This window comes from Belonocnema kinseyi, chromosome 4 (genome assembly GCF_010883055.1).
Source record: "Belonocnema kinseyi isolate 2016_QV_RU_SX_M_011 chromosome 4, B_treatae_v1, whole genome shotgun sequence".
In the NCBI taxonomy this organism is placed as follows: domain Eukaryota; kingdom Metazoa; phylum Arthropoda; class Insecta; order Hymenoptera; family Cynipidae; genus Belonocnema; species Belonocnema kinseyi.
This window is the reverse complement of record NC_046660.1, coordinates 81,172,425-81,190,382: the sequence shown is the minus strand read 5'-3', so window position 1 is coordinate 81,190,382 and position 17,958 is coordinate 81,172,425. Positions and strand designations below refer to the sequence as shown.

Genomic DNA, 17,958 nt, shown 5'->3' with positions numbered 1-17,958 from the left:
AATTTTGGTGTACAAACTTTTAAATCTAGTGTGCACGCCTACTTTGAATCGCTGAAATTTTTTCAAATCTTTGTGAAATCGTTTCTTACATCTTTGTTTTTAAAATATTTTTTATTCGTCAAATCACTATATTATTTGAAATATTTTGAAATGTTCTAAAATGTTTTGTATTCGTTTAAAATCTTTGAAATGTTTTAGAAATTTTGTTTAATCTGGCGTACGTAAAAGGCACACGCCTTTTTTAAATCGTTAACATCCATGCAATTTTTGTAAAACGTTAAAAATATTTAAAATATTTTGATATGTTTGAAATCTTTATAAATATTTTGTAACCTTTTGGAATCTGGCGTACATTCAAAAACCGAGTGGTCAACCCCTCGAAAAATTCGCTGTATGGCCGTAATTCATTTTCATTTTGAAAAAAAAAAGATTTAACATAGAAATTTTAGACTAACAATTAAACCAAATTTTTAATTCAATATCACAACAAAATTTATACTTCAATCAGCTTCAATAATTTATATTATAGGAGAAGAAATTGAAAACTTATAGAATTATTCACAATATTGAAGTCTGTTCTTTGCAATCTATAAAATAATTGGTACAGTCTACAAAAAGTGTCTTGAAATCTCTTTATTTATTCTGTAATAAATACAATATAAATAAAAAAATTTTCAGTGGCAATATTTTTTCTAAACGAGATGTTTCTTTCATAATAGACTAACAAATTTTAATTAAAATTCGCAATTTAAAAAGATATACTGTTTTAAGAGCAAAAAAATGCAAGGTTCTCGTGAAACATTCAAGGAGATTTATAGGTTTTCAAAGTCGCATAATACCCTGTACTTAGATCAGAGAATTGTCGAAACAAAATTATAGTTCAGATCTGAAACTTCTGGAAAAAGGTACTTCTAATAATGATAAAACCAGAAAAATCCTCTTTTTTTTTAAATATTTATTGAAAAAAATTGATTTCATTTATTTTTCTTCATTTCAAATGACGTAAGGGTGTTTCACGAAGTATTACTAAGGAGTAGTGGACTCCCCAAGGACAAGTGGGACCTAAAACCGAGAATGAATGTCTCCCTTTTTGGCGCTGAATGCTCCGCAGAATCATTGCGAAATTGAGCGTTGAAAAGAGACACAAAAAATCTCGGGAATTTTGTATTTCGCATTCGCCTCAATAACACGCAATGCTGCATCACACTATTTGGCAATCTTGTAGCAATATATAAATGTTCCCTTCCGATCAAAATTGTAGCAATCTTGCTCAGCCATGATGTCATCCATTAGAAAATATAAATAAATATATGAACAATTACCTAAATATTAATTAAATTTTTGTGCACACTCCTACCTACTGAATATATTCAAAGAAAATGTTACATTATTGCATAGAAATATTGATTTGGATTGGGCATTCATTCATTGCTGCAATATTGCGCGCTGTTTGAAAATTTACTCCCAACTATTACTTCATGGGTATTTCAATACCTTTGTAATATTAGTAATTGTATTTATACAAATTAAGACAGTTGAACGCAGTGTGCGGTTCGCGGTTAAGCTTAATGGAATTGTTTCAGACGAAAGTGGGAACTGCATTTTGCAGTGACGCAGATAACCAGACGTAATATTTTTGCAATTGTCGAAAACGACAAACAATTCCTAGGCTCTTTTCCCCAATGCTTTTTGCGTCTGTTCTGTTTTTTGTTTCAACGCCATTTCCTTCTGTTTTTTCTCATCGTCACGCCGCTTTGCAGCCTCTTCTCGTTGCTGTTTAATTATTGCTAATCGTGCTAAATCTGCACGTGCCTCGTCCGTTTTACCCGCCGCGTGCAATTTTTGATAGTTTGCAATGGCTTTCTGCTTTTCCAATTGCTCCCTGAAATGGTCAAATAAGACAGTTATTAAAGAATTCATACTTTTGTCAAAGGTTGATAGTCCAGGCATCGCGTAAGAAAAAAACAGGGTTGCTACAACAGGGTGTCTAGCGATTCTCAGGAACAAAATTCAAGGTCTTTTCCAGATTTTCCAGGTCAAGAAATCAAAATTTTCCAGCTCTCCTTTTTTACACCAAATAATTGAATAAACGTTTGTCATACATTGTAAAAATGAGCCATTTCATTTTTTATTGGCCAAAAATTTCTAAAGAAAGCCGAATCGTAAATAAACAAATTCTTAATTTTTTGCGAATATGAGTCGTCTTTGTGAAATCTTTAGGAATATTTTTAAATCTTTGTAATGTCTTTGAAACCTTTGCGAAATCTTGAAATTTCGGTGAAATCTTTGAGAAATCTTTTGGCATTTTTCAAAGCTTTTGTAAAATCTTTTAAATTCTTGAAATCTTTGTGAACTCTTCCTTTAATCTTTGTTTGCGAAATCTTTTGTGTTTGTTTAAAATCATTGAAGTCTCTTGAAATCTTCTCAAATGTGTTGAAAACTTTTGAAATCGCTTAGAATTATTAAAATGTTTTGAAATTCTTGAAATCTTTTGAAATCGTTATGAATTCTTTAAAGAAATTGTGAAATCGTCTTTTGTATTCGTTTGAAATCACTGGAATATTTGAAATATTTGTGAAACCTTTATGAAATTTGTTGTAATCGTTTAAAATCACTGGAATATTTGAAATCTTTTGAAATCTTATAAAAAATTTTGATATCGTTTAAAATATTTGAAATGTTTTAAAATCTATGAAATATTTCTTTAATCTTTGTTCGTGAAATCTTTTCTGTTCGTTTGAAATTATTAAAATCTTTTCAAATCTTCACAAATTTGTTGCACCTTTTGAAATCATTAAAAACCTTTTAAATGTTTTGAAATCTTTGAAATTCTTGAAATGTTTTTAAATCCTTAAGAATTGTTTAAAATATTTAAGAAATATTTCGTAAATCTTTTGTAATCGTTTGAAATCTTGTCAAACATTTTTAAATCGCTTAAACTCTTTGAAATAGTTTGAAATTCTTAAAATCTGGTGTACTGCACCCTTGTTGAAATCTTTGAAATTCTCGTATTGTTTTGACATCTTTATGAATGTCTTGTGAAATCTTTTGACATTTCCTAAAAAATTTTGAAGTTATTTAAAATCCTTGAAATGTTTTGAAATCTTAAAAATCCTTTGAAAGTTTTGAAATTATTGTCCAATGTTCAGAATCTTAGCGAAATGTTCGAAATCTTTGCGAATTCTTTGAAATTATTTAAATTATTACAAATCTTAGTGAAATCTTTTGATATCTCCTAAAAATTTTGAAATTGTTTAAAATCTTTGAAATATTTTGATATCTTACAAATGTGGTTTAATATACCCTTTTTAAAATCTTTAAACTCTTTTGTAAGTTTTAAAATCTTTGTGAAATGTTCCAACTCTTTATGAAATGTTCCAAATCTTTGGGGAATTTTTGTGAAAACTTTATAATCTAGTGTACACGCCTTTCTTGAATGTTTGAAATCTTTGTGAAATATTCTGAAATGTTTATAAAATCTTTATTGAATCTTTGTTTGGAAAATCTTTTGTTTTCGTTGAAGTCATTGAACTTTTTGAAATATTTTTAAATCTTCAAAAATGTTCTAAAACCTCTTGAAATCGTTTGAAATTTTTGAAATATTTGAAATCTGGTTTACTGTATCCTTTTTTAAATCTTCGAAATCCTTTAAATCTTTAAAGTATTAAAATGTTTGTGAAATTTCTGTGAAACCTTTATTGAAATTTGGCGTGCGTGCCTTTTTTACATTGTTAACATCCGGGAAATCTTAATGTAATGTTAAAAGATATTTAAAATATTTAGAAATCTATAGAAATATTTTGTAACCTTTTGAAATTTGTTGTACACTCAAAAACCGAGTGGTCAACGCCTCGAAAAATCCGTTGTATGGCCATGGCTTATTCTAATTCTGAAGCTGAATTAACATCGAAATTTTAAACTAATAATTTTTATAATTCCTGAGTTGAACACCTCAACAAAAAGTGCCTTGAAATATCTTTATTTATTCTGTTACAAACAAAAGATAAATTATATCTTGACGAATAAACAAATTTTCAGCAGAAAGATATTTGCTAAACGAGATATTTCTTTCATAATAGGCTAAAAAATTTAAATTAATCTTCGTATTTTGATAAAATTACTGTTTTAAAAGAAAAAAAAAGAATAATTAAAATTCAAGGTTTTAGTGAAAAAATCAAGGAGATTTCCAGGTTTCAAGGTTTAAAAAATTCAAGGAGAGTTCCAGGTTTTCAAGGTCACTAGACACCCTGTACAAGAGTCTGGTTACAAAATTCCATGACTTTTCCAGGATTTCCAGGTATAATTTTGAAAAAATTCTTAAAAAGTTTTAATCGAAGACAAAAAGTCCCGGTCATTTCCCGCTTCGCAAACATTTTTCACAGCCAATGAAATTTAAAAAATCAAACTATATCCTAATCATTTTTCCATATAAATTAATAAACAATAAACAACAAATTAAAGCATTCAAAGTGGAACATTTGAATTCCAAACTTTTTATATTGAAGTTTAAAAGTTTTTCAGTTAAAAAATTGTGTATTCAAATGCTTAAAAATTTACACATACCAAATAGAAGGTAGTAACACTTTTAAAATCCGCGATAACGTTTTCTTTTTAAAACCCACGATAACATTTTCAATAGTCTAAATTAATAATCAAGCCATGAAATTTAAAATGTTTCAAAATTATATTATTATAAGTAATTTTAGGCTAGACACATTAAAAATAAAAAGTAACTTTTTTAATTCAACCTTTCTGTAATTGGAAGTTAAATTATTTTTATTTTAAATAACCTAGCTATCCTTTAAAACCTTTAAAATTTTATTTAAAAATCTTGAGAAATCTAAAAGTGGTTTTAAATTTGTCCAAATTCAAAATAATTTTAAATTTTTTTCGGAACTTTTAAATATATTTCAAAATGAATTGAATTTGTTATATAACTTTTAGAAAATCCTGAAAATTAAAAAAAAAATTTGAATTTATAAATAACAATAGAACAATTATTATTTGTAAAAATATTAAAGTAATTATAAGAGATATTTAGAAGTTTTAAAAAGATTCGAATTAAATTTAAATCTTGAAATAATTTCAAATACATACAGCCGAATTTAAAATAAAATGTAGATTTTTACAGATTTTCAACAAAAAATTTATAATTTTTTTGAAGAATTGAGTAAGAGTTCAAAAGAATAAAAAATTTTCTTAAGATAATTAGGAAAATTGAAAATGATTTTTCACTTCGAGAAATTCTTGTAACAGAAAGTTTAAAAAGATTTTAAGAGATTTCAAAAATTATCAAAGAAGGACATGGAACATTTTAAGGATTTTTTTTAATTTGCCGGATTTTAAAAAATTGTAGGAAATTTTCGATTAATCTTAAAAATAATTTCAAGCTTTAAATTAATTTTTAATCTTTTCAAAACTTGTAAATATCTTTTAAAATGACTCAAATTTTTTCTACAAATAATAAGTGTTCAATTGTTATTTATGCGTCAAAATGTAAAAATTTCACTCGTAAATTAGACACATTTTAAATAGAACAATTAAAATTGTAACGCTAGAAGTTTAAAAGTTCTTCGAAAATAGAAATATTACAAAGCTTTCTATATAAAACAATTCAGTTTCAAATTGACTACTTTTAAATATTTCGTTTCAATTTACTAGTCTTAAATAAACAGTGGCACATTGCTAAATATTAAATACTTATTCTTTTTCTACTTTAAGAAATTTCAAATTAAATGGGATGATAATTAAATAATTTACTCACAATATTTTAAATTTAATAAAAACCTTTAATTATAACTATATTATTATGGATTTATTTTTTAGTTGAAAATAGTAAAACGCACGTTTCTATTTTTTAATGGGTAAAATTAATAGAAATGATATATTAATAAATGTATTTATTAAATTTAATATAAAAAATAATATGCTGGAAGACCTGAATCTCTGAATTAAAAATATATTATTGATTTATTGATAAATCATGAAATTTTTTCTTTAAAAATAAAATTATCGCAATAAATGATATATTCATTTCAATTCTTATTAAGACTTTCGGATTGAAACAGTTACAATCTGGAAATTCTCAAATTTTGAACGGATCTAGAATTGTTTGGTCAAATCAATTATTGTTCAGATTTCTATAATCAGAGTACAGATCCATTTTAAAAATTATTTATTTATATTTACAGTTGATAAAATAAAACAGTTTTTTATCACAAATTTTCAACTTCAAATGCTTTTAATTTTTAGTTGTTCAAATTTTCAAAACTCCACTTTAATTATTTAAAAAACTAATTTAAAAACTAATTATTTAAAAAAAACCACAAGTTAACAAAATTATTTAAAAACCGGTTGAAATCAAAGTTGGAGAAATTTTTTGTAAAATTCCCGGTAAAATAATAAATTCACTGTCATTTCCCGGTTTTCCCTGGTGTCATAAAATTCCCGGTTTTCCAGGTTTGCCAGTCCAGCGGCCACCCTGCATGATGCAATGACAATAGTTTATCAATAAGTTTTATTGAATTAAAAACCGTTTTCAATAATATTTTTATCAAAGTGAAAAAAAGTATTTTGTAATCATTACCATATTATTTTTTTGTTATTATTTTAAGAACAATTATAGTCGAACTATTTATGGAAAGATTAGGATTACATTTGAAAATAATAGTAACCTAAAAAAACTCTGAACTGTTTAACAAAGTTAAATAAAACTTTTAGATTGCAAGAAATAATACAAAATTTCTATATTAAAATTTATCAAAATTTAATCAGTTCACGAATTTCTTCTTCAACATCTTCCAGTGCTTTTTGCTTTTCCCATTTAGTCTTCCATTTTTTTCATTTAATTCTTACAGTTTGTCTGATTTTGTCTTTTCATTCGTTATAAAATATTAAATTATTAAGACTTTAAAATAGAGACGATTAAAAAAAGTTCGTTCTTTTTCAAAATTACATGAGTTTTCCAAGCTTTCCAGTCATTTATTTTAATTCCATGACTTTTCCAGATCTATTAAACACTTTTTAAAAATCTAATTACTTTTCCAGGTCTTGTAGCAACCCTGAAAAAGATCTTTTCATCGTAAGGTATTTGTACCTTGGAACCTGCTTATTGCACGAAAAAATGTTTAGAATTAAATTAAATAATTAATGGCCTCTCAAACTTTTGACCAATTTTCCAGGGAAAATTACTCGCGTTCAGTTTTTTTTCAAATACTTCGCTTATCGGTGAATGTACGTAGGTGATGCAAAAGAAAAAATTGTAGAGCAAGAAATTATTCTTAAATCTAAAAAATATATAATCTTCTAGTCCTATAGATCAAGAGTTATGACTCTTAATAAAAAAAAAATTTTTTTTTTTTTTATTTTGAACTATTTGTAGCCAAAAAAGTTTTTTTTTCAAAACGGTACGTTTCGTACGTATCCCACAGAAAAACTGGTTTTACATTTTTTAGTTATTATGCATAAAATTGTTATGGAAGGGATTACTTTTTCACCACTTGCATTATTACGTGATTAATTTGTTAACATATTCTTTTATTATCAACAATGAAAAATAATTGTTTTCTCTGCGATAAGTTTATACATTTTTTGGCATTCTTAACATAAAATAATATAACGTTAGAAAAATAATCCCTTCAATAAAATTTCTTATAAATATTAAATAAGCAATGTAAAACCAGTTAATTTATATATTTTCTCTTCACTTACTTTCGACAACAGATATTCTTTTCATATATTCAGATATTCTCGTTTTGAAAAAACTTTTTTGGCTACAAATAGCTCAAGGAAGCAAAAAAAAATTGTGTTTTTTTTTTTTTTTTAAGAGTCATGAACTCTTGATCCGTGAAGAGTAGAAGATTATAGATTTTTTAATTTGCGCATTATTTATTGCCCTACAACTTTTTTTCTTATATCACTTACGTAGCTTCACCAAGAAGCGAAGTATTTAAAAAAAAAAAACTGAACTCGACTAACTTGCCCTGAAAAATTGGTAAAAACTGGTCAACTTTGAGAGGCTCGAAATTGCATCTACTTTAATTGAAATTCAGAATTTTTTTCGTGAAATTAACAGGTCCAGCTTACGCAAACAAAATTTTTGAAACTTTTTTGAAAAATATCTCCTGGACGCCCGGAAGTCATTTCTAGAAAACTTGGAATTTTTATCAGGACTCCTTAATAAACCGTTTTAGCAAGAAAAAGAAAGGGACAACTCCTACTTAATATGAAGCAAAACTATCACATGTCTGGACTATGGATATTTTATCACCAATACAGGCCTCACAGTCCCTATGGCCTATGGGATAAAATATAGGGACCAAAGGGTACTTTTTGTCACGCTCATAGGTCATTTTTCGCGGTCAAAGGATAACAGATTCAGGATAAATTTATAAGACTTCAAAACAATTCAAGATAAATTCAAAAGAATATAAATGAATTGGCCTTTTTTCTAGTCAAATAAATTCTATTGATTTTCATAAAACTGGAATGAATTTAGAGAAGTTTAAGGTAAACAAGAAGAATTCTAAGAAGCCCATAAAAATCCAGACAACAAATTCAAAGATATGAAAAAACTGAAGTGAATTCAGTAAGTTTAAGATGAGCTTTAGAAAAATTCAAAGAAATACAACAAAATTCCATGAAATGCCTAAGAGTTTAGGATCATTTATAAAGAAATTTCAAAAATAATAAAAAATCCATTGAGTTAAATAGAATTAAGTGAATTTAGAAGAATTTAAGTAAATAAAAAAAATTTTTTAAATTCCAAAAAATTTAAGGTGAATTCTAAAAAATAATGTCAAATCTCTCGAAATATTGAAACCCCACTATTTCTAACCAAAAAAGTGACTAATGACTACAAAAGAATTCAAGTGAATTGAAAATTTTTGTTTAAATCGAAAAAATCTATTTATTTTCGACAATTAGAGTAAATTTAAAAGAATTTAAGGGAAAACAGAAGATTTCGATGAAATTCATATAAAAAAATATTTAAAAACAATCAAGTTAATAAAAGATTAGAAAAAGTTAATTGAATTGAGCGAGTTTAAAATAAGTTTAGAAAAAAAAGAGCATTTAAAAGAATTTGATGAAATTCCAGAGAATTTAAGGCGAGTTTTAAAGACTCAAAGACGATTAAAACAAAACCTTTGAAAAAATTCACTAAATTGAGTAAAATTAAGTGAGTCTAGAAGAATTCAAAAAGATTAAAAAAAGTAATTATACTTCTTGAAATCCTGGAAAATTGATTAAAATTTAAAATCTTTAAATCTGATAAAATCCTTCGTTATCTTTTTAAATATATTAAAAATGTATAGGTCATCCGAAATTCTAGGATATTATTTACAAACGCAAACGTTTAAATCCCTTAAAATTATTAAAATCCTTGAAATTCTTTCAAATTGCCTAAATCTCTGGAAAATACCTTGATAAACTGGGAATCTTTTAAAATTTCCTAAAATATTTCAAATCTTTCGAAATCCCTTGGGTCTTTTTAAAGACCTTGAAAACGCCTGCGAATCATTCACAATACTCTCAAGTACTTAAAATCCTTTGAAATCCCATTAAATAAGACAAACAAGTTGTCATTTGTTGTAAACAGAGAGATGCCCAGAATTTTTTTTCTTTGATTAAAACGGCCACACTGAAAATGGAGTATTTATATTTCCACTGAGAAATAATTTTCAATTAAAAAAAAATAAAAACTATTTTTTTACAAAAGCATTTAATTATTCACAACATAGTTAAATCCGTTGCCAAATTGTTGATTTTTCAAACAAAAAAGATGAATAGTCTGCATTTTTAAACCATAAAAGTTCATTTTTCAACCAAAAAATGAAGCAGATGAATTTCTACTGAGAAAAATTAATTTTCAATTAAAACAACAACGATAAAAACGAGTTTTCTACAAAAAATTTGAATTTTATACCAAATTTTTAAATTTTCAACAAAATAGATAAATCTTTAACTAAGAAGTTGTATTTTTAACCAAAAAGAGATGAAATTTCTATCAAAAAGTGCATTTTCTACCAAGAAAAAATGTTCGCTCAAGAATGAAAAATAATGTTAAGCAAACTGTAGAATTTTCAACAAAAAAGATTAATGTTTATCAAAAAAATTTATAGTTGATATTTCCACTACAAAACTTGAATTAAAAATAAAAAAAGTTAGATTTAACCAAACAGTACATATTTTTAACATGAATAGATTTTGACAAAAATAGTTGATTTTATACAAAAAAAAATAATTTTTACCAAAATGTTGAATTTTTAACCAAAAATAGAGTAGATAAATTTTCATTGAGAATGAATTTTTAATAAGAACAAAAACGAATTTTCCACAAACAGTTTAATTTTATACGTCCAACTTTCAAACAAAGAGTGAAATTTTTAATGAATAATTTTTTTGGTTCAAAATTCTACTTTTTGGTTACAAATTCTACTATTTAGTTAGATATTTAAATATTTAATTGAAAATAAAAGTCTTTTGTTAAAAAGTAATCGTTTTTGGACAAAAAATTATATTGTTTGGCAGAATATTCATATTTGTTTAATTGAAAATTGAAAAATTTAATTGAATTTAATTTAATTGAAAAATCGTCTTTTTGGGTGCAAAATTACACGATTTGCTAAAAAAAATATCACCTTTTAAGTAAAAATACATCTCTTGGTTAAAAATTTAACTGTTTTATTTAAAAGTTATCTTTGGTTAAAAATTGATCCTTTATGATTGAAAACTAATTTTTTTTATTTGAAAAAAAATTATATTTTTATTTTATAATTGATCTAAATTCAACTATTTTCATACAAAGTAATATTTTCTTATCAAAATTCCAACTGATTTATTAAACACTTGTATTTTTGGATAGAAAATCAATCCTTTTGGTGTAAAAATCCTCATTTGTCAGAAGTCATATTTTTTAGTAGAAAATTCGTCTTCCTTGCTTTAAAATTAAACTGGCATGTAAAACATTCTTTTTTTTTAAATTAAAAATGTAAGATTATGTTTGAAAATGCAACTCTTCCTGGTTGAAGTTTAATCTTTTATGTTTGAAAATTCGATCATTTTTTTCAAGATTCGTCGATTAGGAAAGTGTAATAAAAACTGTATTTGGTGTGCAAGTTGAAATTTTGAATAAAATTGTACTTTTTCAACTGAAAAAAGGTGACAAAAAATGAGAAATCCCAAAATAGGAGAAAAAGGTGACAAATTCCTAAAATAGGTGACAAAATTGAAAATAGGTGACAAAAGGTAACACTCTGTGATGACTGCTGTAATCTTATAAAATAGCCTAAAATATTTAAAATCCTTTAAAATCTTAAAAAGTTCAAGGAATTTGAGAAAATACTTTTAAACATTTCCCGTGAAATTCTAAGATGATATTGTATGAAAACCTGGAAAATGTATTAAAATACATTGAGAGCTTAAAAATCCTTCAACATTATTGAAATCTTCGGAAATCTGATAAGATCCTGTGAAATCCTTTTAAATATCTCAAAACCTTATAGGTCCTGTCAAAACCTTTCATATTTTTCATAATTCTAAACAATTCTTTATCCCAAAACTTTGCGAAGCTTTGAAATCTCTTCAAAAAATGAATATTTTTTTGCAATCTTTTAAAATTCCCTGAAATATTTCCAAATTAAAGCTGTCAAAATGCCCTAGAAGTTTTAAAATACCCTACAGTCTTAAAAATTCCTCCAAATTATTGAAATTTATTAGAAATTGATCGGGATCTTCGAACATACCCTGAAATATTTCAAAAGAATTTAAGAAAATTCAGAAATAGGTATATACCTGAATTTAATATGCATTCATTTATTGAAAGAAAAGTGATTAATGTGATATGCTCACATAAAAAATTAATAAACAGTGATTGAACAAAAAAAAATTTATAATAGTGACTGCAGCAGCCCTGATTATTTTTACAGTTACTTCTTACAGAAATTCACTGATTTTTTACTTTTTTTAAATTTCTGTCTCTTGGAAGCTTTGATATTATTGTAAATTTAACAAATTCGTTATAGGCTGCAAATAGGGTAGCATAGGCACCAAATCTCGAAAATGGGGTACTTTAGGGTCTGCGAGGCCTGTCAATATATTTTAATGCACGAACCTTTCTCGTCTAGAAAGTTCAGGTTTCGGTGACGCTTGGGCTAAAGATTCATTTAGTTGAGATAATTTCTTTGCTTTTTTTTGTACCCTGTTCGGATTTTCGACTGGAATTAAATGTTCTACGCCTTTCGCTTTACCCTGGAACCCGAAAAAAATCATTATATCGTAGAGAAAAACAAAATTAAATTAATGTATGAAGGAAATATAAATTGAAGAATGCTTTACCTCTGTTTCAGAATCTGAATCACTTTCAGATTCACTCTCCGAGTCGGAACTTTTTTTCGATTTATTACCACCTGCAGCCTTTGGGTCTTCTTCATCTTCGTCACTGTCTGTATCTTGTCCTTTGTTTTTCTGAAAAACAAAGTCTCTTTCAATTTTACGTTAATTAAATTTCATAAATTTTGAAAATAATTAAATATTCTCTAACTCTCAATTCGAAACATATTGCATTTTCAACAAAATAGTGAAATTTTCAAATAAAAAAGATGATTTTTCAAGCTATGATGTTGAATGCTTGAGAAAAAATTTGACTCTAAAACCACGAAAAGATGAATTTTCAACAAAAAAGTTCAAGATGAACTTTCAACAAATAAATGAAAATTTCCACTAAATAGTAAAATTTGTAACCAAAAGAGATGGATTCAAAACCAAAAATATAATAATAGACTTATCAATGAAAAAATAATTCACTTAAAACCCAAAAAGACGACATTTCTACTAAAAGCAAAATTTTCAATCAAAAGGACCAATTTTTATTGTTTTAAATGTTAAAAAGATAGTTTAATCTTGACAAAAAAATATGAATTTCATACAAAAAAAATTGTCAATCCAAAAGGATACAGTTTCTGTCTAAAAAGACGAATGTTCAAGAAAACAGTTGAATCTTCGAACAAAAAATTCTAAACCAAAAACATATTAGTAGACTTTCAATAAAAAATAATTCATTTTGAATCCACAAAGATGAAATATCAACAAAATAGTTGTATTTTCAAAAAAAGAATGAAAATTTTAATCAAAAAGTAGAATTTCTAACCAAAAGAGATGAATTCTGTAGCAAAAAAATAATAGACTTTTCCATGAAAAAGAATTCACGTTCAACATACAAATATGAATTTTCTGCAAAAAGAACCAATTGTCTATAAAAAAAGACAAATGCTTAACAAAACAGTTGGATTATCGATCAACAGTGATGAATTCTGAACCAAAAATATAATAATAGACTTTTTAATAAAAAATAATTCCCTTTTAACCAAAAATACGTGAATTTTCTTTTTGGTTCTATCAAGTCAGTTTTAATTTAATCGAAAAATACGGGAAAAGCTGAATTTTCTCGAAAATACTTCAATTTCAAATCAATTATTTTTCTCGAAAAGTGGGGTTTCAATTTATTTTGAAGAAACCTATAAGCATCCATAAAGTATCAATTTATTATACGAATTATTAGTAATTATTTATATAAATTTATGTTACTTAAGTAATTAGATATCATGTTAAACATTAATTTTTTAACGAAGTATTAATTTTGAAATCCTAAAATTCGATATTTTAGCGCAGATGGTTGGTAACACTGAGTCCAGCTCCAAACACATTTATTTTCGAAGATCGAGACGATATTCATTAAAAAAATAAAGACAAATGTGAAAAATTTTCGGTTTTAAAATACATTCTCGGTGGTCAAAATTCCGGGATAATTCCCGGTTTTCCCGATCAGTGGGCACCCTTAATTAAACTGGATTGGGTTAACCGTCTCTACATGTAATTTCGAGTAAAGTTTTCAAATCAGTGGCAAACAAAGAAGTCCTATTTAGGAAGGTTTATTTCTTGACAGAAGCAAATTAAAGAACATATATATTTGTAATCACGGAGTCATAAACTGTTTTCAAATGAAAAATTGCATCACGTTACCTTTATTGAAAATAAATTGATGCAACTGAAGCCTTTGATTCTATTTCGGAGCAACGTAGCGACTTCCTGTTCTGTCGTATGTCATATAATAAAATGTATCAAAATATGGTTACAGTTCAAATAAAGTGGACAAAGATTCTAAAAAACAGTCTTTTTTTTATTTATCCAGCGTTATCTCTACTGAGGGTTCAACTGTGTAGTCACCGCACCTTAAAATAAATTCAGAATTTCTAACCTATAATCGGATGTAGGTTAGAAATCTTATTTCGAGCATACCTCCTAACTATTTCTATAAAAATAGCAAATAATCATCAAAATCTAAACAAATTGCACGTTTTTAAATTCATTTCTATCGCTAATTCCACTTTTCATCAATAAAATAATGAGAAGAGTTAGCATTATAATGCTAATTATATCAAAATTCGAGAAAAAAGGTACCTCGAATTTGGGATAGGATTTTTTTGAGTATTATTTTCAAGGGCACTCGATCATAAATAAGTCTTTAAAGAACAGTCCGACCTTGCATTTTAAAAAAATATTGCAAGTTGTCGTGTTTTCGGTTAACCTAAAAATACTCACTCTCCACTGTCGCCGTTCTTCATCCTGGCGACGCTGCTCCTCCAGCTCCTCCGGGTTCGTGAAATGACGATTGCGACCCTTGTGATTAACAAACTTTCCTGCAAGAAGGAAAAAGAAAAATTAATACCTAGACAAAAAATTAAAGATGCCTTCGTCATAGCGACCGATAAAGCTCGATTTCCGATTTAAGATGTTCAAAACGCATAAGTTTAAAGTTACCTCGTGGCATTTTGGTATGTCTAAGGTTTACGATATATCACAAAAACTTTTGTAAATTAGAGAATTTTTGTAAATGATGAAACCGAAACTTGGTAATGTCAGATCAGACACAGCGCAAGATTGCAAGTTCGTTCCTGTTCTCAGTTTTTTAGGTTGGACGCAGTCGGGCGAAAATTTCCGTCAAGTTGGTTGCCTGACGTATCTTTCGGAAACGTACAATTTAATTAAATTTTCTTTAGCGTAGTGCTAAAACATTCTATTTTTTTTGCTGTTTTCATCGCCGAGAGTGTCAAATTCTATTTTAGATTTTTGGGCACATATTTTGTTCGATAGCATATATTTTGTTCGCCTTCTTTTGTTAGTAATTTAAAAGCCGGTAGGAGGATATGCGCATGCTCAGTTATATGATTTGCTGTCAATATATGTTTAAAAATGTTATAAATAAATTTGGTAACATTCTCTCTGTGAATTGAGAAATACAAGAAAGATAAAGCAAATAAAAATAATTAAATGAAATTAAAATTAATATAATTATTTTATTATTGCAGCAGCTTTCAAGGGAATTCGAAGGATTTTCAAGCATTTCGATTATTTTAAGTAAGGTTCAAAACTTCCAAACATTTAAAGAAATGTTCAAAGATGTTAAAGATTTTAAGGCAGTTCAAGGAATTTCACCAGAATTAATTAAGGAATTTGATATTATTTTGAAGATTTCAGGGGATTTTAAGAAAATAAATTTTTTTTTATGGAATTGTAAAGGATTTTATCAACTTTCTGAGGATTTCATGTCTATAAATTTCAAATAATTTAACATGAATAAGAGATTTCCCTAGAATTTTCAATATTTCAGGGGATTTTATACGATTTATAAAACTACATCCGGTTTTAAAAGAATTTCCTTGAATTTCTGAATATTTCAACGTGCTTCCAAAGATTTTATTAAATTTAGAAGGTTTTAGCATTTGAAGAAGTTTAGGTATCTTAAAAGATTCCAATGAATTTTTAGCAGCTTTAAAAAATTTCAAGGAATTTCACGGGATTTCAACTGACTTGAGATAATCTACGGTATTTAAAAAATCCAAGGAAGTTTTAAGAAATTGCAAAATTTCAAGATTAATAATTTTTATGAATTAAAAAAAAAATATATGCAGTAAAAACAAAATTTGGTAGAATTCTATAATGAATTCCTTATCATTTTTTTCTAATTCTAGAAAATTCAATATTGAAAAAAGTGTTGCAAAAAATAGAGAAACTTCAAACGAATGCTTCATTTATTTACTGAAAGTAGGATTTTAAATTGTTCCAAGGGATTTCTACAGATTTAAAAAATGTTACAACATTTTTAAGGATTTTAAAGATTTTACGTTAATTCAAAAGATTCCAATTCATTTCTATAAGGATTTTCCTGTAATGAATGTCTTGTATTTTTTGTCCTTTTATAAAAATCGTTATAAGAAACTCAAAATATAAATAAATAATGTTAAAATATTTGATAAAAGTGATTGGAAAGCAACAAAGAGAAACTGCAAACGAATTATTGATTTATTCACTTAACGTAGGATTTCAAATTATTTCAAGTAATTTCTAAAGATTTCAAAAACTTATATGGCTATGAAGGATCTTACAAATTTTAAAAAGATTTTAAAGACTTTAAGTTAATTTAAAAGATTCCAAAGAATTTCTAGAGATTTAAAAATTCTATCTATTTCAAAGGAGTTATCGGATTTTCAAGGATTTTAAGCATTCCAAAGACTATGGAAGAGATTGAAAATTTTTTAAGATTTGTCAAATTTTTGTAAGATTTTCAAAATTTTTTAAAGAATTAAAAAAAATTAAATTAAATATATTTGCAAGGGATTTTCAAATATTTCTAATTAATATTAAAAGATTTAAATGATTTCTACTTATTTGAATGGGTTTTTTCTTTTATAAATTTATATACTTTAATAGATTCCAAAGAATTTAATGAGTTTCAAAAATTTTCACGAGATTTAAAACCTCCAATCATTCTAAAGGATTTAAAGTATTTAAAAAATTTTAAGCTACCTATTTTAACAAATTCCGAAGAATTACAAGAGATTAAATAAATTTTGTAGGATTTTAAAACATTTTAAGCTCCATTTTAAGAGATTTCTGGAGATATTTGGAAAATAAATTAAATTAAATGCTATTTCAAGGGACTTTAAAGTATTCCCAAGAATTTCGTAGATTTATAGGACTTTCTTAAATCTGTAATTGTTTAAAATATTTCGAGGGACTTCAAAGATTTCTATAGATTTGAACTTCTTTAAAGGATTAAAGAGATTTTAAGCCGTTTTAAAAGATGCTAAAAATTTGAAAATGATAGACAAAACAATATTACTGATTATGTTTATTGAAAAACAAAAACAAAAAAACATTTGTATTAAAACAAAATTTCAAATTATAAAAAATATATTTTAAATGCTTACTTTTTCAGGAAAAACATTTGGTACAACTGTGATATTTTCAGTTTTAAAATTAAACTTTTGTATGGCTGAAACTCCTAAAACCATATTTTAAAGAAAAAAAATTGGTATTTTAATGGATTTTTACAATCTCTATAGATTTAAATTATTTGAAAGGATTCCAATAAACTTCTCTAAAACTTTATGGAATAAAGTAAATTTTATTTCAAGGGATTAAAAAAAATATTTAAATGATTTGAAGCACGTAATTTACAAGAAGTAATTAAAAAAAGTTTAAAGAATTTAAAAGATTTGAAATAATTTTAAAAGATTCCAAAGAATTTAAAGGGATTAAAAAGATTTCAAAGATTTCAAAGCATTTTATAGTTTCCAAAGATTTCTTAGATTTAAATTTTTTTTACAAGATTAAAGGCATTTAATAGGATATCCAAGTATTTCAAATATTTCAGGGGATTTTATCAATTTCAATCAATTTTTAGAGAACTTTATGGAATAAATTTAATTATTTTCAAGGGATTTAAAATTATTTCTAACTATTTCACGGGATTTCAAAGAAATTTCAAGCGATTTTAAACCTGTCAAGGAATTTCCACGATTTTTGTTAGGTAAAATTTATTTGTGCAGAATCGCTTTTTTTGTGTACTTCCATATGAGATTTTAAATATAAAATAAATCCTTTCTTTGTAGTTTATCG

At 25.9% G+C, this 17,958-nt stretch overlaps 1 protein-coding gene across 1 annotated transcript; it reads right to left on the bottom strand.

Moving 5' to 3' along the window:
- Positions 1-940: 940 nt before the first annotated feature.
- Positions 941-15,121, bottom strand: LOC117171583 (28 kDa heat- and acid-stable phosphoprotein-like). Its single transcript, XM_033359026.1, has 5 exons — positions 14,818-15,121; positions 14,599-14,696; positions 12,337-12,465; positions 12,113-12,249; positions 941-1,882 (listed from the first exon to the last, which is right to left on the bottom strand). Exons 1-5 carry the CDS (start codon positions 14,825-14,827, stop codon positions 1,666-1,668), a joined length of 591 nt encoding a protein of 196 aa, XP_033214917.1. The 5' UTR covers positions 14,828-15,121; the 3' UTR covers positions 941-1,665.
- Between the last annotated feature and the right edge of the window lie 2,837 nt (positions 15,122-17,958).

Bases quoted from the DNA above. Each gene is read 5' to 3' on its own strand.
- LOC117171583 (XM_033359026.1), bottom strand. The intron at 12,466-14,598 runs GTGAGTATTTTT...TTTGTTTTTCAG, and splicing joins AAGAACGGCGACAGTGGAGA to AAAAACAAAGGACAAGATAC. The intron at 12,250-12,336 runs GTAAAGCATTCT...TTCGGGTTCCAG, and splicing joins ATTCAGATTCTGAAACAGAG to GGTAAAGCGAAAGGCGTAGA.